Consider the following 23,080-nt stretch of genomic DNA (forward strand, 5'->3'; position numbering starts at 1 on the left):
AAAAGGAATGCTTGGAGAGTTGGCTGTGTCTCGAACTGGAAATATCATTATGCTTTTCTTTTTCTTCCTCCTTATTTTTCCAGTCAGGCCTGATAAGAACACAAGAAGCAGATTATTTCTTAAAGCCACTTCCTTCACACCTAGCAGGGAGACTCAACGACTCTTCCAGGAGTAGGCCCCCCTCCCACATATTGTACAAGAGGTCCACAGAGCCGGAGGATCGTAGCGGGCGCCAGGTAATGATGGTGCAGAGGCAGCGGGAGCTGGAACATCACCGCCCCTTCTACCACGGAAATCAGCTTGCGCACAGCTTTAACCTCCAGCACCCACAAAAGCAGCATTTCTGCGGAAGACGCAAGAAATGTATGTAAGCGCAATTCTCCTTGTGCATTTAATGATTTTAACATTTGTATAAGCCGATGGAATATTTTTAATTTTCATCAGAGTATGTCTCTCCCCAAGGTGACTTATTAACTGTCTTTACTAAACTTAAGTGATGATTCCAAAGAAAGTCCATTATCTGTCCGTTCATTATAAAAGCTCTCTCCATGGTAGATAGATAGATAATAGTAGGATGTTTTCTTTTTTTAAAAAATAACTGTTCCCTGGACAGAAAATGATACACTGCTGAGAAATACAGAATCCACCAGACATCTTCAAAAGAACCCTGGCCTGTCTGCCAGTAATTCTATATTTTTGAGATCTAGATTTATGAAAGCCCACATAGTTTTCCTGCTGAGATCATTTATCTCTATACATATTTATGTACTTGACCCACCACATCAAAAGACAGACTATACAGGACATATTTACCTACAATTTATCACTAAGCTTTATCAGAGTCGTTTATTTTGTCATGAACATTTAAAGGGTGATGTGTTGTTCCCATGTTATGTAGGAACCTCTCATACATTCCAGACTAGCTGCTCAGTGCTTTCTGGAACTTCCCTCACTTCCTTCAGCTTCCCTCTCCGGTGTCACTTTATTCACTCTCCTCCTGTGAGCCATCTTTCCCCAACCCCATCTTTCTATGCTGATTGGTTTCCTGGGCATCTATACCCACCACTAAAATAGAAGTGGGCATGTGCAGGAGCTCCACGTATATTGTGGAGTAGAGTGAATGAACCATAACCAGTTGGCTCTTACAACAGAAGAGTAAGTACCATAACTCCTGTGTGTCATCTAGACTCATATCCTCCAAAAATAAAAGTCTTAAGCTACATTCAAATTTGAAAAACTCAAACCCAAAATGACTTAGTCAGGGGGCTCAGTTTTGCCTTACCGGAGGACTTGGAAGAACAGAGTTGAGAACAATTTCAGGTGAACGAGAGAGGTTCAGTGGGTAATACAGCAGGGTGTACTTATCAACAGTGGCTGCCTAGGGACACATGGGTGGGGAGAAGTGGAGGGAAAGTGGCAGAGGATGGGGCCAAGCTGAGTCAGGACAAGATCAGGAGTAAGATCAAGGTCAAAGCCAGGACGCATGTTGGCAGAGCTCGTGGTATAGGTGTGGTCAAAGCAAAACAGCTTTCATATATCAGGGAGGCCGGAGAGATGAGTGGGGTTGTGTTTACCTGTTTGACAGACTATACCAAGTTCTGAAGCAAATGTCATAGGCCCTGAGAAAACTGAACAGTGTTGACCATTCTGAAATAAATATGATCCTCTCATTTCTGTCTAGATATGATCATAGTCATTCAGACCAGTAGAAGCTAAGGCACAGCTTGTGCATATAAAGCAATAAAATTATTGTGTTGGATGTGGCTATGTGTGCATAAGTGTGCATATGTGTGTGTATGCATGTTTGTGTGAGAGCACGTGTATATTGCTTTGACAGGTATTTTAAAATCTCAATAGTGGGGTTTATTTGAAAAAAAACTGTTAAAGTGTACAATAAGTTTTGTATTTGGAAAATTTTTTAAAAAGCTATTATTTTCATAATAAAAGTAGAAAAGAAAAAGTCTACAAAAGCATCTTGCTAGTGAAAGTCATTAGGGATCTCACAGTACAGTCTAATTTACTAAATATTTCTGTCCCCTTCCTGCTGGGCAGTTCTGTTCTCTGGGGACCCTAAGTGGTTGAGGACTGTGTGACTAACAGAACTGACACATTGCCTCCAGGTGATGTATTTAATCCTCAGGGCCCTAGTTATCTGTGCATGGATTATCCCATGTTCTCTATGAGGCTTTGGACTTTCCTGGAGGAATCCTGATCTTCTGGTTCAATGGGGTTTACAGTTACAAGATTGATTCCTATTAGTCTGACAGATGGTGGCACAGTGGATAGACTGTCAACCTGGAAAGCGGAGACCCAGGTTCAAAACCCCAAGGTCTTCAGCTTGAGTGTGGGCTCACGAGCATGAGTTGCAGGGTTATGGAACCATTGACATAATTCAGTGGTTGCTGGCTTGAGCACTAAGGTTGCTGGCTTGAGCAAGGGGTCATTGGCTTGGCTAAAGCCCTCTGGTAAAGGCATGTATGAAAAGCAATCAATAAAAAACTAAAGTTCCACAACTATGCGTTGATGATTTTCATTTCTCTCCCTTCCTGTCTCTGTATCTGTCTCTCTCCCTTTTCCTCCCCTGCTCCCCCCCCCTCTCTCTCTCTCTCACACACACACACACACACACACACACACACACACACACACAGATTCATCTCTATTAGAGTCTCTAGTTCAGAAAATGAGAGATTTTTCTATGTGTTTACTCATCTATCTGTGGAAAAGGGCAAACAAAAGCAGATTGATTTGCTTAAAATGAGTCATGACCCTGAACCTCAGGCTTATGAATCAGTTTTCTGCTTCCAGTTGTTGGCACTGCTGTTGGGTTTTGAGGTGGCACACGTGTTTTGGGGAAAATGCTGCAGTTACCATACTGAAGAGCAAGTGATTTACTCTGAGACCCTTGTCAGAACCCTGGCCAGTGAAATAACCCTCTCTTTTCTCAGTTCTCTGTCCCTGTTCCCATTACCAAGGGGCACATAAACTGCTGTGTTCCTATGCTGTGTCTGCTTTCCTCCTGCGCATGTTTTTCCAACAGTGAACATTAGGACCAAGGCTCTGGGACCATGCTGCCAAATCTGAAACCTATTTTCAACACTTTCTAGAGAAGGGACAGTGAGCAAGTTGTGATTATCCCCTTTGCTCTGTGTCCTCCACCATACCCAGGGCTGTTGTAAAGACTGAGTGAGTTATACACAGCTCTTCAAGTGGCATTTATGTCTATATAAATTGTGTCAATGTTAATAAAATGATGAATGCTTATTTTTTTATGAATGTTTATTAAATGCTAGCTGGTGTAATTATTATCCTAAAAAATGTTTATTTATGTTTGGAAGTATTCAATATTTTAGCAAAAAGAGATAAAATATATTTGATGTAGGTGCCAGTCAAACAAAATAGCATCTTCTATCAGTGTGGTCCATAAATAGAGTTGGAATAGTTTTTGTGTGCTGAATATGTGGGTATTTTGAAACCTACTTTCACATGAAACCATTCTAACCACATTTTTAAAGGCATCCACTAAACCTAGAGTTGACTTACTGATGGTAAATGTCAAAAGTATTTTTATTTTTTTAATTGAACTTATTAGGGTCACACTGGCTAACATAGCTGTACGGAATTTCAAGGGCCCAATTCTACAACACATCTCTATAAACCGTATTGTGTGTTTACCCTCCAAACCCAGCCAAAACTCTTTTTAAATGGCTTTCTTCAAGAAGACAGAGTATATCTTGTCTTCTAATTAAGTTAAGCAAATATTTATGGTGCTTTCTAGGAAAGCCAGCTCTGGAGTGAGGTTGGTCTGATAGAACCGGTTTGAAACACTATAGACAAACCAGTCATGTGTGCAGACACAGCGGTCAACTTTAAAATCGCTCAGGTCATTAAAAGCCCTCAAATAAGAAAACAATCCAAGACAACACTCTTTCTTGTAGTTGTTAGTTTTATTTCATTGTCAGTAACTCATTTGCACAGCCTGTTTCATAAATCTTTATGCTAACCAGTCTTTCATCATGATACTTGTAGTTGGTGCTAGCACTTCAGAGCAAAAATGACCCTTTCTTATTTTGAATTAGGACAAAATTATACAAAAGTAAATAAAGCAACAACTTCTATGATGTCTAGACTCTATGGACTTTATTTGAATGGAGTGTTTTACTCTAATACAAGTTTTTACATCACAAAATTTTAAGAGTTACATGGTTTATATCATGAATTCTCACTCCTTAAATTCAACTTCTATATAACAAGTTCCACCACTCACCTTTTGTGATGAATTTGCTTTAATTTGCTCTCTGTATGGCCCTCATAGACATGCGCAAGCCACCCAAGGAAGACCTTTTCATCTTGCCTGACGAGTATAAGTCTTGCTCACGGCACAAGCGCTCTCTTCTGAAGTCCCATAGGAATAAAGAACTGAATGTGGAGACATTGGTGGTGGTGGACAAAAAGATGATGCAAAACCACGGCCATGAAAATATTACCACCTACGTACTGACGATACTCAACATGGTGAGAACATCCACCTTGTTGAAGCTTAGTATAGTTACTCCTACTGGTGTGTGTGCATTTGCATATGTGTTTTACATTCTGCTTTACTTATGGATTTATGTGTTATACATAGAAATGCTTTATTTATGGTAACTCCTTCAGTTTTACTATGCTCCAATAAAAAGAGCCAAGTTTAGAACTTCAGAGAATAAGTGAAGGATGATGAAACCATTTGATCCTCTCTGTAAGCCGGTAACCTGTTTTGATGTACTGATGTCTTCAGAAATCTAAAAGAATATCTTGAGACATTTTAGTGCAATAAATCTGTTTATCACCACTCTGTGATTTTTAGATGGTTATATAGAAATACTAACTTTAGGAATGTTAATGTCCAAATATTGAGTATACATTATTTTATCTAGAAAAACAGTACAACCTTTTGGAATGTCTTCTCAGATAAAGAGTATCTCTCCCCAGACCCGCAGCTGTAGTAATTATGGAAAAGTGGTAATAAATATCTAAGCCTTATTTCACCTAAGTGACATCTAGGTAACAGAAGACAAAATCTTGGGCCACCAAAATGTGTTTTAAAAAGTAGTTGTGATAACAATATTTTAAAAATCTATTTGTTCTACCTCAATAAACAGACTACCCTAAATGAACTTTATGTTTCCATGTTGTCACATGGCTATTATTTCTAGTGTCACTACTAGTGACACTAGGTTGACCTATCTGGTTTATGATCTCCCAGGGAATTGAGGAAGACAGTGACACTGACACCCTACCACTGCATGTCCACAGGGCTGAGAACAGCAGGGCCCAGGATGCTGTGATTTGTGCAAGTGTCACCTCTATTCTGTACAGCTGTTATAATGCTTCTACACCTCAAGTATAAAGTGGTGAGAGGCATCTCAGTGCCAAGTCACCTCCCAATCACATGCCACAGTGTTGACTGTCATTACCCATCACCCCAAATCCACTCCAGTGTTCACTTCGTCATTTGTGATCATCATCTCGAATGTTTGCATCTTTTTTGGATCATCATTCCATTTCCCTCCCTTTCTCATGTCCTGTTGGTCTTTTCCTAGCATTTCTTTTATGTTTCTGGAATCCCTTTCCCGGAGAGCTTGGAGAATTCTTACCAATGTAGTTATCACTGTGAGTAAAAAGTCCTCTAGTCCATTCAATTGAGGACACTTAACAATTCAGAGACCTCATCATTACTCCATCGGTGTTTGAGAAGAGGGGGAACCTCCCTCTCCAAACCTCAGTTTTTCACCCTCAGGCACCACCAACAAGGATTCAACAATTGGTCTATAGTTGATAGCTATTCCTGTGCCTGTCTGTCTGACAATATAAGAAAATAATATAGCTACATCACTAGAGAACTCAGGGATTGGCAGTCAGCATCAGGGCTCCATGCAGACTGAGGTCTGGGGAAAGTGGTCACCTGTGGAGACTGACGTGGATTGCCTGTCTTTTTCAGGTGTCTGCTTTATTCAAAGATGGAACCATAGGAGGAAACATCAACATTGCAATTGTAGGTCTGATTCTTCTAGAAGAAGAACAGGTACTTTGTCTTTAAAACAAGCAACCTTTCTCCCAGAAAATAAACAATGCAAAGCAATGCTTTGTTTCATTAATATGGAGTCCTTACTTCTCTTTCCCCTAGGACAAAAAATTTTCATATTTTGTGTCTAATGCTATGAGTTAGTTGCTTGTCAGTCCCTTATTAATGATTATTTGATGGTTTGTGTTTCTGTGCAGAGGTAGTAAGAAGGATTCATTTAATTGCCTTATGAGAAAAGGGAATAGAGAAGCTGCCTTTAGATGGGTGGGAAACACACTGGGAAGACAAAGTGCACATGTGTCTCAGCCACTGTGAGCTCTCAGGGTGCCAAGTGGCACTGAGCCCATTTTATCTTTCGGTAGGAATGTCCTTTAGTATAGAAAGTAAATTGTACAGTGTGGCCTGCCTTCGTTTTGCTCTGTTGTCTCCCAGCTTCTAAGATTGATCTCACAACCCTCATCACCTTTAGTCCCAGAATTTTATTCTCATAGAGATTCTGCAATGGTGAGCACATGTCTCTTGCATACAAAAACCAGAATTGTGCTGGATCTTGGCAGCATTTGGTAAAGTGTCTGTCTCCTTTGCCTCAATTCCAGAGTCCCTGTCTAAATGTGCACACATACACTTTGGGTCATAAAGAAGATGAATATGAGCATTTCATGGCATAAGTAATAGGAGGCATGTCAGCCATCAAAGGCTCTCACTTCTACTTTGGCCCCCTCCAATCATTGGCTGGGCATGGGCGAGGGAGCCTGGGACCTGAGTCAGACCCCTGCATCCACTTTCACCCTTGTTGATGTCTTGGCAGAGTCTCCTGTTACCCATAGTTTTCTCATTTATAAAGCAAGAATTTTTAGATGACATCTAAGATCATAAGATCTAAGATGCTTACAGGCTTTAATAATCTGGGTCCCTGTTCTTTGCCCGGACAGGGTGGGAATAGCAGGGACCAGCCTATTTCTAGCCTGAATAGTCAGGAAGATACAACCTCATTGTCTTTTGTGTGAGTGTATGTCTGGGAGGGGGTGCTGAGCCAGCAGGGTTTCTCAGGTGACAGGTTAATTATTCCTTGTATTAAATCGTTTTCACCTTTGGAATTCCTCCAAGCTGCAAAGAATAGGTGAGGTTATCTTTTGATCATACACCTGTGTTAACTTTAATTAATGAAGTTTTCCTAGAAATCACCAGCTGAAGAATGGAAGGCATGTCCCAGTTTTGATGTACAACATCTAGCTCAGGTGTATTTGACTTTCTGGAAAGACAAAAACTTGTAAGGAGAAATCATGTTGTGTGACCAAGGGACAAAAATTCCAACACAACATTCTAGTCATGAAAGCCTTAAACAAGTTGTCCTAAAATTGGAGTTTTTAATCTGGTTTCCTCTGCTCATCATAGGAAACAGAGCAGTCCTAGAAATAAGGTTCAAGCATTTATTGCAGCCTGCTCTGTTGGGTGTTGCTGCCACCCTTAAATTCTTAATTTCCCAGAAGTTCACATGTTCTTCTGGTATTTCATTGTTGCTTTATTAGAACTTAGTATATATGAATAAGGTCAAATGTCTTCTATATAGTTTTCTTCTAGTTCCATTTATTTTCCAGAAATAAATCTTGCCGAACTGACTTGCCTCTTCTCATAAATATGTTGCCTCTGTAGTGACTTTATTCCTGCAATAATAAATATTAAAGGGGCTATAAGTTGGAAGTCCCACTTGCTCAATGTGATAATGAAATAAACATTCAGTTACTAGATGTTCTTTGTGTATGTGTTTAATAACATACAAATGACCCTTTGCCTTACATAATTTTGTAAACTGTTTTACAAAGATGTTTTTTAACATAATACAACAAATGTTAGCATTTTCTTTTATTTTTTGTTATTATTAAGTGAGAGGCAGGGAGGCAGAGACACACTCCCTCATGTGCCCTGATCAGGATCCACCCGGCAAGCCCACTATGGGGTGATGCTCTGCCTATCTGGGGCCACTGCTTTGTTGCTCAGCTACCAAGCTATTTTAGCACCTGAGGTGAGGCCATGGAGCCATCCTCAGTTCCCTAGGCCAGCTTGCTCAAATCACTAGAGCCATGGCTGCAGGAAAGGAAGAGAGAGAGAAAAAGAGAGAGAGAGAAAGAGAGAGAGAAAGAGAGAGAGAAAGAAGAGGGGGAGGGGTGAAAAAGCAGATGGTTACTTCTCCTGTGTGCCCTGACTGGGAATCGAATCCAGTACTTCCAGATGCCAGGCTGATGCTCTACCACTGAGCCAACTGACCAGGGCTGCATTTTATCTTATTTTTAAATTTTTTATTGAATTTATTGGGGTGACATTGGTTACTAAAATTATACAGGTTTCAGGTGTACAAATGCAAAAATTTTACACTTAGAAATAATTTATCTTGGGTCATTGAAAATGCATTTAGGGTCAGCTAAATACATCCCAATTGTTTGGGCACAGAACTACAGAATGAGCATAGTGTCTACACTGACTCTGTATAGTTTTATATATCACACCTTACTTGTATTTCAATATATGAAATGGGTAAATTAGCAAATGTGCCATTTGGATTCATCCTTGTATTTTAAATCCAAGTTAATAGGCGTTTTCTGTGATTCTAGTGCTAGTAACAATTGCATTATACCATGTTTTCTTTTGTTATCATGGTGTCTTTGCCTCTCTTGCATAGCCTGGGCTTGTAATAAGCCATCACGCAGACCACACTTTAAGTAGCTTCTGCCAGTGGCAGTCTGGACTGATGGGAAAAGATGGAACTCGCCATGACCATGCCATCTTACTAACTGGTCTGGACATATGTTCCTGGAAGAATGAGCCCTGTGACACTTTGGGTAAGATCATTCAGCAGAGTTTTGAGGACCACGTATGTGCTATGCGCCATCCATGGCCTTATATGTTAAACGTTTTTGCCTCATTCCAGATCTATAAGTGGTAGCCACTCCAGAGTGAAATTCTAAAGAAGAAACTTGCATCCCTATATAAACTTTGGCCAAACACAAAATTATGCATTTATTCATCAAAAGTGATTACTTCAAAAGGGAAAGTTTCTTACCGATTCAAGAGTTTCTGTCTCTTCTAATTTAAGAAATAATTTCTTTCATTTATTCTTCTTAAGAAAATGGGGTCAATAGGGACCATGGTGTAACATATGTCAGAAATGGTAGATTTGTGAATATTATAAAGATAACACAACTATGTCATATTCCCAGTTTTTTTAATTTCTCTATAAATGTCTCAATTATAGCAATTTTTATATATTTATAGGGCTAAGTAGATCTTAGAGGCAACATTTTGATATTTTTTCCAAATACACTGCTCACAAAAATTAGGGGATATTTTATCACTTCATACTCATTTTGAAATATCCCCTAATTTTTGTGAGCAGTATCGTTATTGTAAAACATAATATGCTACTGACCAGGGCTCTCCTGGACATTTTTTTTCTTACTCTCTGTTTCCCCCCAGGATCTTAGAGAGGAAGATGCCTTATTATAAAATGATTCAGCTAAGACTCAAGTTAATCTAAGTTAACCTAACTGCTTGTCCTTAGGAAGGCCTGCTTGTAAACTTAGCCTTTAGTTGGCCTCTGAGAACTTAGATTTCAAGAAGGTTCCCACCACCCTACCTAAGTGCAGCTCACTGTGCTGTAACTGTTTGTACATGCACTGACTGCACTTCACGAGGCATACCTGCTTTCCTCCTGAGAGTCTGGAATTTGGGTCTCTGCCAATAGAGGGTGCCTATGTGATCAGCCTCCAATAAAACCCCTGGGCTCTGAGCCTCTAATGAGCTTCCCTGGTGGACAAGTCTGCACTTACTGTCATGATGTGTAACTGGGGGAATTAAGCATGTCCTATGTCATTCTACTGAAAGAGGGCTCTGGAAGCTTATGCCTGGTTCTCCCAAACTTCTTCCTATGTACTTGTTTCCTTTGCTAATTTTTCTCTCTAGCCTTTTTGCCATACTAAATTATACCCATGAGTGTAACACACACTGAGTCTACCGAGTCCTCCAGGCAAATCCTTGAAGCTGGGGTGGTGTCAGGACTTCCTGACACACGCATTTCCTACAGTATTTGTTTCCTCTGTCCTTTGGGAACATGGATGTTTATAGAAAAAGACAGGCATTCTCTTCCATCTGCAGTGAAACCCCTTTTCTACTGTGTCCACTTCATAGGCTTTGACATAGACGTTTCATAGAACCCTGAAGAGTTTTCCACTCAGAGAGAACAGACTGCCTACTTCCACATTGTTTTCTTTTTCTAGGTCCATTTTTTTTAAGATATTAAATTTAATGGAGTGTCTTTAATAGGAATACATAGGTTTCAGGTAAACATTTCTATAGCATCCTACTCCCACATTGTTAAGAGCCCTTTCTGTAATTGGCCAAGGGTTTCCCTTTCATAGTTCAGCAGATGAAGATGAGAACCACATTTCCTTACAGGGTGGAGGGTAAATAGGCCTTTACAATACACCCTCTTCCTTTATTTCATTGCAAACTTCTGTAGATTCTTTTTACCTTTATGCCCATAGGTTTTGCGCCCATAAGTGGAATGTGCAGTAAATATCGCAGCTGTACGATTAACGAAGACACAGGCCTTGGCCTGGCTTTCACCATTGCCCACGAGTCTGGACACAAGTAAGTGCATGTCATGGAAGGGTGGGGCTCTGAGACCTCTCCCTCCTCGTTGGTTTCTATAGAAGTACTGATCCATTAGGTTAAACCCGTCAGGGGAATTCACATATACCCAAGGAGAATGTCACTGACAGGTAGTAAATACTGCCCCTTGGGTACTTCTTTTGCTTTTATTTTAGTGCCTTGTGCTGTGCATGCATTTACACTTTTCCCACCCTGTCTTTCCCTCACAACCCTGCTCACACTCACATGTACCATTGCAGACACTTGTATCCGTCCTGCTCCTCTGTCCTGCGGCCTAATCTCATTCCGTGGTCCGCTCCCGCTGGGGAACTCCCGATGACTAGGGTAGTAACAAGCCCTACTGTTATTAACCTGTTTCTCTCAAATTTGTGTTCTCATAATGCTTTTAGAATTTTGCGAGGTGTTTCTAGCTGGTGTGTTGAGCAGAGTTTGGAGAGTGCAAGTACTACAGGAGGTCAGGCCCAGGAGGAGACCGTTTGCTTCCCATGTTCCCATTTTCCTAGTGGTGCCGGGTTTGAAATAGGGCAGCATCAGGGTGAGAGGTGAACCTGCTGACTGTAGAATGAAAAATTCCTATCAATTACTTATAGGAACTTATTCTTAGAGAAGTTTCCTTGGACTAATCATGATGTAAGTTACCTTACCTCGAGGCAGCATCTGATCATTTATTTTTTATGGGCCCACTTGCTAACTTCCTACAACTACCCTAATTAATATGAACACTGACAATGTTCACACAAGTGTCTTCCTGCGATACTGCAGCTGTACTTGAAATTTCTTCTAGAAAATGCACAACTAAGAATTATAATATTTCTATTTTTTATTTTAACCCGTAATTTACCTGCAAAATCACAAAACTTGCAAAAGGCAGTGTTTGTGATTTAGTCTCTACCCCCTCTTTAGGAAATAGACTGGGGTTATTCATGTCACCCTGACCTGTTCAAAGCATCTTATGTTGGTGTGTGTATGTCCACGTGTGCGTGCCTCCGTGTGGGGGGAGTCCCGTGGAGGCCCTGCAGACTCAGGCTGTGTGTGAACCGATGACCCGAAAGCGAAACTGTATATCCTCCCGCGCTGATCCCTTCATCACTGCAGGCAATGATTGACTTTTTCAATGCCCAGAAAATTGCACTTACACTTCATAAAGCTTTCTGTTACATCATAATTGTATTTTTAATAGACCACTATAGTTAAAACTTCAAAAACTCTCATTATTTTAACGACATGGGGCTCTTGCTGTCCTCTGAACCATACCTGAATTTAATTAAACAATCAAGGTAAGAAATATTGTAGTCATCAAGGTCTGGGCAGATTGGCATTAGATGAGCAGTTGAGATATGGGCATTGGCAGTGCTAGCAGTTGCAGGTGGTGAATGTAACTGAAGTGAAATTTGATCTATCCAAAACTAGGCTCTTGGTCTTCAGTGTCAACAGCTATCAGTGTTTGGTTTTATTTTCTTTTTAAAAGTCAATTATTAATATCTCTTTTTATCACTTGGGCTGCATTTAGATAGAAAAAGAATTTCTTCCAAAGAAAAGATAAGTGTTTGTATGTGCAAGTGGGAATATAGATGGGAAGAAGGAAGGGAATTCTAGATTTGGATAAATAGAAGTCCAACTCCTTATAGAATTAACCTCCAGAAAATTATCAACACCTTATTGGGCACATGATGTTTAGAGGATATTGTGCAATAGATGGAGGAACTGGGAGTTCTGAACAGTCATTTGCCAATGAAATAGCTTCTGATCCGAAAGTAGGGAATATATGTAATGGATGTGAAAATGAATTGCATGTGCTAACTGCCAAAATGAGTGATAATATTAGTACTAACAATAATGGTAATAGTAATTGTAATAGCTTCTCTTTATGGAGCATCTTTTATAAATGTGCAGAGCAATTTCTCATGTATCTCAAACCGTACAAACAACTCCAGATAATCTCCCATCTTCCTTCACTGGCTTAGCAGATAGACCATATCGAGTATTCAGCAACTGTGAGTAAATGGAATGGGGAAAGTGACTTGAAGAGTGAGAATGTGAACAAATAAAGAGTATTTCAAAGTACATCAAGTGAGAGAGGCTGTGACATAGAACATTCAATAATCAAACTCTGTGAATTTTCCTTGAATAAGACAAGCACACATCTATTTAGTTCATTTAGTCAATAACTATTATTCTTTAGGACAGGACAATAGATTTGCTATATGGATCAAATATCATAACATAAACAGCATGCCTTTGTCTTATCCTTGGCAATGAGCTCCAAGCAGAGTCAATTTTAGAGTTTGGTACCTTAACCCTTTGAGTAGTATGACCATTTATGTACGTCCTCGTGCCTCCTGACCATCCAGAGTAACTGGAACTAATTTTATTAAAAAAAAAAAACAACTCACTCCCAGGGGTTCATGAGCATGAAAAAAAATTCACTACTCAAAGGGTTAAGGATGAAAACATAATTCTAGATCTATTATGTCTGTATAAGACATCATATTGCACAAGTGACTTTTACCTATTCAGTTTTGTTTATATTCAGAGGGTATTGTTTAAGATGGAGCAATGCTTTTCCATGCTTCAGCAATAGGTTTTCTAATCTTTAACTCAAAAAAAAAAAAAAAGATTTCAGTTAATGTCCAGCCAATTTCTTCTACTAAGTTTAGTTGTTTTTATTTCAAAATTGTCTTGTGGTTTATACAGGGGAATCTGGCCTAAAAATAGAAATTGCTAAGACCCAGTCTTTAGATTTGTCCTGGGAAAGGGAGGAAAAAGGCTGGAATGAGAAGCGAGGGTGGGTGTTCTTCATTTGTATGTAGGATTGAGTCAGGATTGCTCTTAAATTGGGGCAAGGAGTCTTTCCTGGATATTTTAAATCACGTGACACAGGACATGTGGATTGCTATAGGCAAGTGTTGAAGAATTGGCATAGACACATTGAGGACTGCATTACACATTTTGGAGAATATGTCATTTATTTGAAAGTTTCTGCTTGCAAAGGGAGGTCATGCTATTTAATGGGTAGTGCTCTGGGGCTCGGATACATTGTGGTTCTCCCACAGCCTGAGAATGCTCAGGGTGCGTTGCCTGGTCTTCTCTTATCTAGCTTTCCATTTGCAAAAACACTGGAGCCTGTGAGATTATTAGCAGGTATGTATAGGCACAATTACAGCAATATTATCTAAGCTGAACATCCCTATTATATACAGTATGCTGAAATAATTTGCATTATCAAACTTGAACATAAAGACAATATAAGACCTGAAACAATAAAGTACATAGAAGAAGACATAGGTACTAAACTCATGGACCTGGGTTTTAAAGAACATTTTATGAACTTGACTCCACAGGCAAGAGAAGTGAAGGCAAAGATAAATGAATGGGACTACATCAGAATAAAAAGTTTTTGCTCAGCAAGAGAAACTGACATCAAAATAAACAGACAGCCAACTAAATGGGAAATGTTATTTTCAAAGACAATATTAAACACATTTATCGTTCTCAGAAGTATGCATGATCATCGTTTCCCCCATGTCTTTTCCAGCATTTACGGACCTATTCTCTGGGCACCATTTGCATTCTGCCAGCAAAGCAATGTGTAGGATTCTATAAGAGTACTGGTAATCTACACCCCCCCCAATGTCTAACAGAAAGATGAAATAAAAACATGGCATGAAAGGAAACAAAGTGAAGGCTATCGGCATTGCAAGAGGCAGTCAGAGAAGTCTTCTCCAAAGAATTAGAATTGGCTTTTTAATACCATTCACCTCAGGAATAATTAGCTGGCGATGTTAGATGCCTTTTGAACACTTGATGGTGATATGGACACCCCACCAGATGGTGGCTGTGCTCTGTCGTCAACCCAGCGCCCTCCAGCTGGGTTGGGGAGGCACTGGGTGACCTGAAAGATTTGTAGAGCATCAGGGCAAGCCCATGCCATAGAGATCATCGGTCTGGAAATTGTCAGAAGGTAGTCCAAGGAACCACGGCAATTAGGAAATCACTATTTATCAATTTTACTTATTGTCATTCCTCATTAAATTATTATGCTTGTTTCTGTGTCCAAAAAGCATTTGAAACTCATTGATTTTTGCCCAAACTCACACATGCAAACACACACACACACACACACACACACACACACACATACACTATACATATACAAATGGCATTTAAGTATTAAGTGATTTGAGCAAGACCACATTTGATCAGGAAATGAATAGAAGTTTTGAGATTCAGTTTATGATATGCAGGGTGCCAGGTATTCTGAGGAAGGATTTATTTTCCCACTTTATAAGTGAGGAAACTGAGACTCAGAGACTTAAGTAATTTGCCCAAAGTCAAACCATTTATGAATGACAGAAGCTTCTTGCAAAGCCTGCGTCAGTGCTCTGGTCATTTGGGTCCTACCAGTAGTTACCATCATCAGGCCAATTGTATGGTTTATTATCCAGAAAACATTGCCCTATAGTTTCGTTAGAGAGTTTCTCATTTTCATAACCCCTCTAGCTGAACAGCCTGAAATAATTGATATACCTCTAAATATACATGGCTGTTCATTTGACCATATCATCAAAAATAAAGAAATACTTGTTAGTGTAGTTGAATATTTGACATAGTACTATAAAATACATTAAAAGCATCTGATGTTGAACATAATTCCCCTGTCCAATTTATTCTGAAAATATGTTTATATTTGAGTATTTGAGTTGGTGTTATAGCTGGAAGGTTGTTCTTTATTCATTCAATAAACATGAATGGAGAACCTGTTATGGGTTAGTGAGTCCACTGGCTCTGGGACTATAAGCATAAATAATAAGAATCTCTGTTCTTTAAAAACTTATAAGATAGTAGGTAAGAAATACTATATATATGTATTTATTACATTAATATATAGGGTGATGATCACTTTAAATAAAGCATTATGGTTCATGGAAGCAAAAAAATTATCTAGCATGTATAATGAAAATTATATTTCTGGGTTGCCAAATACCAACCTTATCATTGGAATATGTTCTACTCATTCTTCCATGACTCCATTAGTGTTAATATCAAATGTGATCATTGTGGCACTTTCATACTAATGTGCTGGCATCTATTGCAGTACAGTTTATGGTTGTTGTACTACATGGAGACACAATTCTTAAAATAGTGGTGCTGAGATTTGGGTGGGCATCAGAATCACCTCACTGTGTTAGAATGCACAGAAATCCAGAACCTAACCTCCAACCTACTAAGTCAGAAAGCTATCAGGGTGGGCTTTGCATAGCCACATTATATAGTGCATTTATCAGGTATTCTGATGCATAGCAGAGTTTGAGATTAATGCTAATAAGAATCATTGAAAATACCTTAGATGAAAAGTTTAAGATCAAGATTTTCCCAGACCTGGGATTTTGTAACTGAACTTCTTAGAAATGTAGGCAGAAGTGGTAACAATTTTATCTAGGGCACAATATAACCCATTACATGCCATCTTTATATTCAGGTCAAGGGCCATCCCATGGGTGTAGGTTGTTATTTCATTTTGGTCACTTTCTTCCCAAGGCAGCCACCCACATGTGATTACAGTCTGAATCTTTTCCATAGCCATGACACATTTTCTCTGCCATATGGTTATTCTGGCCTTGATTGATTGCTTTTAATAGAACTTCAGAGAACGGGTGGAGGCTGAAATGTCTACATATACATCACTTTTGGTACTGAGTAAGAATTTTGAAGAAATTAGACAATGTTTGAATACCAGAATGTCTTGTATACACCCTTCAATCATGCTTGGGTTACACTATTGCATGGGTCCCGCCTAGGCTGTGACATTAGAGTGTCTGGTTCCAGTCCTGATTAAGGGACCCTGGATAAGCCTCTCTCAAGACCTCAGTCTTGCTGTCATTATATTTTACCTACCTTATAGGCTTGTAATTAGGTTTAAATTTAAAAACATAAATAGCATGCTTAATATCTTGTCTGTAAAATAGTGTGTGCTAACAAATGTTAGTTTTATTTTTGCTGATATTATTAAACAGTGCTAAGCAAAATAGTAAAGTAGAAAAATATGTCTTTAGCTTTGGCAACAAGTATAGGTTCTCTGGCCTCATTTTGGAGCCCACTCACCCCTTGTCAGTGTCTTCTGTCCCATTCCCTATGTGTCTCCCTCCAGTCATCGTGGGAATCTTGGATGCAGGATGTCCCCAGATCCAAGTAATCCAAGTAACCACCTTGACCATCTTTGTTTTCTCTCTCTTCTGCCTTTCCCCTTTCCTCTATGTCCCACTCATTCAAACTTACTTTCTGAGGATCCATATAATGATTGGGTGAGTATCAGATATTAATGACCAACCATGGATTGGCTCTCCAAATATATATTTGCCCTAACAGGAAGCCTCCAGGACTATATAGAATGTCCCCCACCCCCACACCGCTTTCTTTCCAAAGGAATAAGTTGTGCTCTTCAGGAGCCGATGAGGATGGCTAAATCTTTAGGATATTAAGGAGAGGCACTTAGTATAGGAAGATAGAACCTCAGTCAGTGGAATTCTCCTGGATGCAGAGCTATGTAAGTGACAATAAGACGGTGCTGGTTGACATTGTAGGATTTGAACACCTGTAAAGAATCATATTAAGAGTTTCCACAGCCACTAAGATTAAGATATCCTCATTTACTAAGCTAGGGCTAGAGCCTCAAAGTAATTTTTTTCACACAAGAGTAACAAACAGTCTCAACTTCAAACAAGGCCCACAGATAAATGCAACCATAGCCACTCATTGGGGTTTTATAGAACCACTTCCCCCAAAGGGATATAGGGAGTTGTCAGGTCAAGAACTGTCCAACTGTCACAGCCTCTGGCAGTGTAGACCTAGCCTGAGATAGAGCAGTATTGGGTGGGTATAGGGACAAAAATGTCAGCACCACCAAGAGTTACAGTAGTTGGCTAGTTCTTAAATTCTGTTACATTTCAAACACATCTGGGAAGTCTAGTATCTGTATTTCTGGAAAACACTGGAAATTCTGACAATCTTTGGTGAGCAGAAGAGAGTAAGCAGAGAGGGAATGAAGGAATATGGAACAGTTTTAGCTCTACCAAGATCAAGTGAACTGCCTTTCCTATGCCATTTTAAATGCTATTTTTTTTAAATAATGAAAACACCTGTCCTTAGACAGTGCTCTGTTTTAATATTTGTGTGTACTTTCAGAGAACTCAGTGAATGCTAGTTCTTCATGAAAAGTCTGTGAATACATGACTAGTCTCCACAATTTAGTTGTTGAGGCTGTAATTTCTGCTTGACTATCACACAAAAGTAAGGGAGTCTCCACAATGTCAACACGTGTTTTGTTAGAGTATATTAGACAATTTAAACTGATCTGTGTGTTAAACAAAACTATTTCTCTCTCTCATAGCTTTGGCATGGTCCACGATGGAGAAGGGAACATGTGCAAAAAGTCTGAGGGCAACATAATGTCCCCTACCTTAGCAGGACGCAACGGAGTCTTCTCCTGGTCACCCTGCAGCCGCCAGTACCTGCACAAATTTTTAAGGTATAAACTTTTAGAGCTGGTTGTGTACCTTTTGGTACTATTGATGTTCAGTGCCTGGTCAGCCTAATTCTAATATCTGAGCAGCTTCAGGCTTGGGTGTGAATTCTCAAGATAGTTCCCATTTGAAGGTGTCTTACGACACTCATTTTATCAAGGCGTCTGCAAAACACTTTCTTAAAACATGGAGGTCTGTAGACTTTTCCAATATGATTCAACCATTAAACTCAAAGTTTCCATGATAATTTGCAGGCCAATATATTGCATCTAAATTTAGTTTTTTAAATTTTATTTTCCATAACTAGACATTTTAGTCCATGAATAGGAAGATCTGTCATCTATTTATTTGTGCACACAATGGTAAAGCACACCTAAATTATTTTTTTGTTTTAACAAAATTTATTCCTTAATAGGAGTAAAAATTTGAATATTTAAACCTTACCATGACTACAAAATTCTGTAATTTTAAAAATTATGTTCAGAAAATTTGATAATAGCACTATTTTATTTAAGGTATAAAGCATTTGGAAGGTAGGACTTAACTCTCTGAGCAATAGTCAATAGATTTTAAATTTTCTGGCCCTGGCCGGTTGGCTCAGAGGTAGAGCGTCGGCCTGGCGTGCGGGGGACCCGGGTTCGATTCCCGGCCAGGGCACATAGGAGAAGCTCCCATTTGCTTCTCCACTCCCCCCTCCTTCCTCTCTGTCTCTCGCTTCCCCTCCTGCAGAGAGGTTCCATTGGAGCAAAGATGGCCCGGGCGCTGGGGATGGCTCCTTGGCCTCTGCCCCAGGCACTAGAGTGGCTCTGGTTGCGGCAGAGCGACGCCCTGGAGGGGCAGAGCATCGCCCCCTGGTGGGCAGAGCATCGCCCCTGGTGGGCGTGCCGGGTCAATCCCAGTCGGGCGCATGCGGGAGTCTGACTGTCTCTCCCCGTTTCCAGCTTCAGAAAAAATACAAAAAAAAGGCAGAAAAAAAATAAATAAAATTTTTGAGAAAAAAAGTACTTTTAAGAAATATCCTTAGATCTGCTAGTAAAGTAGATTGTCCTCCAAACCTCAGTGGCTTTGAGCTGGTAGTTTGGCTTAGTTTCAACCATAACATTTCTGATTTGCACTGCATGCCAGCACAGATTGTTGAGATCCTTGCTCCATGTAGTCATTCAGAGATCCAGGTGCTGCTGAATGACCTTGTACTCTGGAGGAAAAGCAACTGTTGAAATCATAATATTTAGTTTTGCTTTGATATGTAATTATGTAACAAAATTACTTGGTTAGAATTCTATAAGGATGAGGGAAAATTTTTATTTGTTTAGAAAGTAGCTCTTAACTCTTATGACAATGAATTATCTCTGATAGCATAGAACTGGACAACTGAATGGGCATTAGACTTTAGGTGCTGGATCTACCTAAACTTTTCAACATCCCTTTTTTCCCCTTCTGAACACATTCTTCTGGAATCAAAAGTCAGTACCTGGAACAACTGCGGTTGTATATCTGTTCCTTGTGGAAAACACACCTAAAATGGGAACATTATTGCTTCTTTGGTCCCAGGAAGAAAAACTGCTCTTATTCGAAGGACATTTTTAATCATTATAAATGTATTTTACTAGACACAAAAGAATTGTGTTGGCTTGCTAACAACTTGCTGGCTCACAATAATCTACTAATACTAGTAGTTCACAACTAAACACATTCACATTTCTGAGAGTTGTCAAAGAAAGTTTGAGAATTTTCATTTTAATAGTATATTTTTGCAAAAAGCTAACAAATAAAACTACCTTATTTTAAGAAATTGGAATGGATTGTCACAAAAAGAAAATAGTGAAATTCAAAGTCAGAGAGCTTGACCAGGCAGTGGTGCAGTGGATAGAGTGTTGGACTGCGAGGCAGAAGACCCAAATTCGAAACCCCGAGGTCACCGGCTTGAGTGTAGGCTCATCTGGTTTCAGCACAGCTCGCCAACTTGAATCCAAGGTCGCTGGCTTGAGCAAGGAATCACTCAGTCTGCTGTAGCCCCCCTCAGTCAAGGCACATATAAGAAAGCAATCATTGAACATCCAAGGTGTCACAACAAAGAATTGATGCTTCTCATCTCTTTCCCTTCCTGTCCGTCTATTCCAATCTCTCTCTCTCTCTCTCTCTCTCTCTCTCTCTGTCTCTGGCACACACACACAAAAAATCAGATGAAGAGAAAAGCAAATGAAAATAAAAAATAAAATTAAGAAAAAACCATATAATTATATAGATCTAAAGTTCAACCTTTTGCTGTGATATTGAAGCCTAAAATTGGTCTAGAATCATTCTAGAAATCAAAGCAACAAAAAAGAAATATAATCATTTATATTAACAGAAAATGGGGCAAATACCAATATTTCAAGAAAAACAAAGCTTTTATCAGCACAGAATTTTTAAAAGAAATTGAAATGTGCATATATATATAAAAACATAACTATAGATTTATATGTGTGCATGCATTTATAAAAATGTTTCTATATATAGTGTACGAATATACTTTATATTCAAATAATACTCTATATATTATATATTTGATATATAAAATGTATTTTACATATTGTAAGCATAAAATTTTATCTATATGTTGTTTTATAGTGAGTGTAAATATTAATAAAAACACAAAAAACAAAACCATTGATATAAAGTTACCTATCCATACCCTTCTGTACATGATGATACACATGTGACCTTCCACTTTTACCCTCCTCTAGACCCAGCTCTGGAGTAATTCTATCCTGGGCCAGTCTACACAGGCACCAGGAACATTTTTCTGCCACAAAATGATTCCAGCAACTGAACAGGCAACACGACATGGAGAGGTAGCCGCAGGGCTCACACGCCACACTGGCTCGACCACAGATGATGGAAGAAAGAATAGGTTGGCAGCACCCAAAAAGTGCCAAACTAGCAGCCAGATAGGTGCCTTCCAAGTCTTTGTAATTTATATGTTCTTGTGGTCATCATTAGGAACTGGTGACTCCAAGCTAAGAATTAAGAACAAAAGTAAGACATCCGTATTATCCTCCCTAGGGACTCATCAGGGTCTACTGGACTCCGGCTAGTTTCACTATGGTTCTTACTTTGGGCTCCAGGTTTCCTTTCTTTTTTTCCTCATTTTATTTCTTATTTTTCCAACAGAGCTCTTTTTCTTTTCTTTTTTTTTTATATATATATTTTTTATTTATTAAATTTAATGCAGTGACATTGATAAATCAGGGTACATATGTTGAGAGAAAATATCTCTAGATTATTTTGACATTTGATTGTGCTGTATACCCCTCCCCCAAAGTTAAATTGTCTTCTGTCACCTTCTATCTGGTTTTCTTTGTGCCCCTCCCCTCCCCTAACCCCTCTCTCCTTCTTCACCCCATCCTCCCACCCCCCACCCCTGTTGCCATCACATTCTTGTTCATGTCTCTGAGTCTCATTTTTATGTCCCTTCTATGTATAGATTCATCTTAGTTTTTTTTCTGATTTACTTATTTCACTCCGTATAATGTTGTCAAGGTCCATCCATGTTATTTTAAATGATCCAATGTCATCATTTCTTATGGCTGAGTAGTATTCCATAGTATATATGTACCAAAGCTTTTTAATCCACTCATCCTCTGACGGACACTTGGGCTGTTTCCAGATCTTCGCTATTGTGAACAATGCTGCCACAAACAAGAGGGTGCATTTCTCCTTTTCGAGCCGTTCTATGGTGTCCTTGGGGTATATTCCTAAAAGTGGGATAGCTGGGTCAAAAGGCAGTTCGATTTTCAGTTTTTTGAGGAATCTCCATACTGTTTTTCACAGTGGCTGCACCAGTCTGCATTCCCACCAGCAGTGCAGGAGGGTTCCCTTTTCTCCACCTCCTCGCCAGCACTTATTCTGTGTTGTTTTGTTGATAAGCGCCATTCTGACTGGTGTGAGGTGATATCTCATTGTGGTTTTAATTTGCATTTCTCTAATAATTAGTGATGTTGAGCATTTTTTCATATGCCTATTGGCCATCTGTATGTCCTCTTTGGAGAAGTGTCTATTCATCTCTTTTGGCCATTTTTGGGTTGGGTTGTTTGTCTTCCTGGTGTTGAGTTTTACAAGTTCTTTATAAATTTTGGTTATTAACCCCTTATCAGACGTATTGTCAAATATGTTCTCCCATTGTGTAGTTTGTCTTTTTATTCTGTTCTTGTTGTCTTTAGCTGTGCAAAAGCTTTTTAGTTTGATATAGTCGCATTTGTTTATCCTGTCTTTTATTTCACTTCCCCGTGGAGATAAATCAGCAAATATATTGCTCCGAGAGATGTCCGAGAGCTTACTGCCTATGTTTTCTTCTAAGATGCTTATGGTTTCACGGCCTACATTTAAGTCTTTTATCCATTTTGAGTTTATTTTTGTGAATGGTGTAAGCTGGTGATCTAGTTTCATTTTTTTGCAGGTAGCTGTCCAATTTTCCCAACACCATTTGTTAAAGAGGCTGTCTTTACTCCATTGTATTTCCTTACCTCCTTTGTCAAATATCAGTTGTCCATAGAACTGTGGATTTATTTCTGGGTTCTCTGTTCTGTTCCATTGATCTATATGCCTGTTCTTATGCCAGTACCAGGCTGTTTTGAGTACAACGGCCTTGTAGTATAACTTGATATCAGGAAGTGTGATACCTCCCCCTTTATTCTTCTTTTTTAAGATTGCTGAGGCTATTCGTGTTCTCTATTGGTTCCATATAAATTTTTGGAATATGTGGTCTATATCTTTGAAGTATGTCAATGGTATTTTAATTGGTATTGCATTGAATTTATAGATTGCTTTGGGTAATATAGACATTTTAATG

At 39.2% G+C, this 23,080-nt stretch overlaps 1 protein-coding gene across 5 annotated transcripts in view; it reads left to right on the forward strand.

The window, feature by feature from the left end:
- Window positions 1-23,080, forward strand: part of ADAMTS16 (ADAM metallopeptidase with thrombospondin type 1 motif 16) — a 172,037-nt gene that overhangs the window by 60,517 nt on the left and 88,440 nt on the right. For all 5 annotated transcript variants that reach the window (XM_066253601.1, XM_066253602.1, XM_066253603.1 and 2 more), the window contains exons 4-9: window positions 84-363; window positions 4,316-4,515; window positions 5,981-6,064; window positions 8,742-8,901; window positions 10,603-10,708; window positions 18,117-18,254. In XM_066253601.1, coding sequence (XP_066109698.1) covers window positions 84-363; window positions 4,316-4,515; window positions 5,981-6,064; window positions 8,742-8,901; window positions 10,603-10,708; window positions 18,117-18,254 — 968 coding nt within the window. The remainder of the gene's footprint in view (window positions 1-83; window positions 364-4,315; window positions 4,516-5,980; window positions 6,065-8,741; window positions 8,902-10,602; window positions 10,709-18,116; window positions 18,255-23,080) is intronic.

Source organism: Saccopteryx bilineata, chromosome 1, assembly GCF_036850765.1.
Source record: "Saccopteryx bilineata isolate mSacBil1 chromosome 1, mSacBil1_pri_phased_curated, whole genome shotgun sequence".
Classification (NCBI taxonomy): domain Eukaryota; kingdom Metazoa; phylum Chordata; class Mammalia; order Chiroptera; family Emballonuridae; genus Saccopteryx; species Saccopteryx bilineata.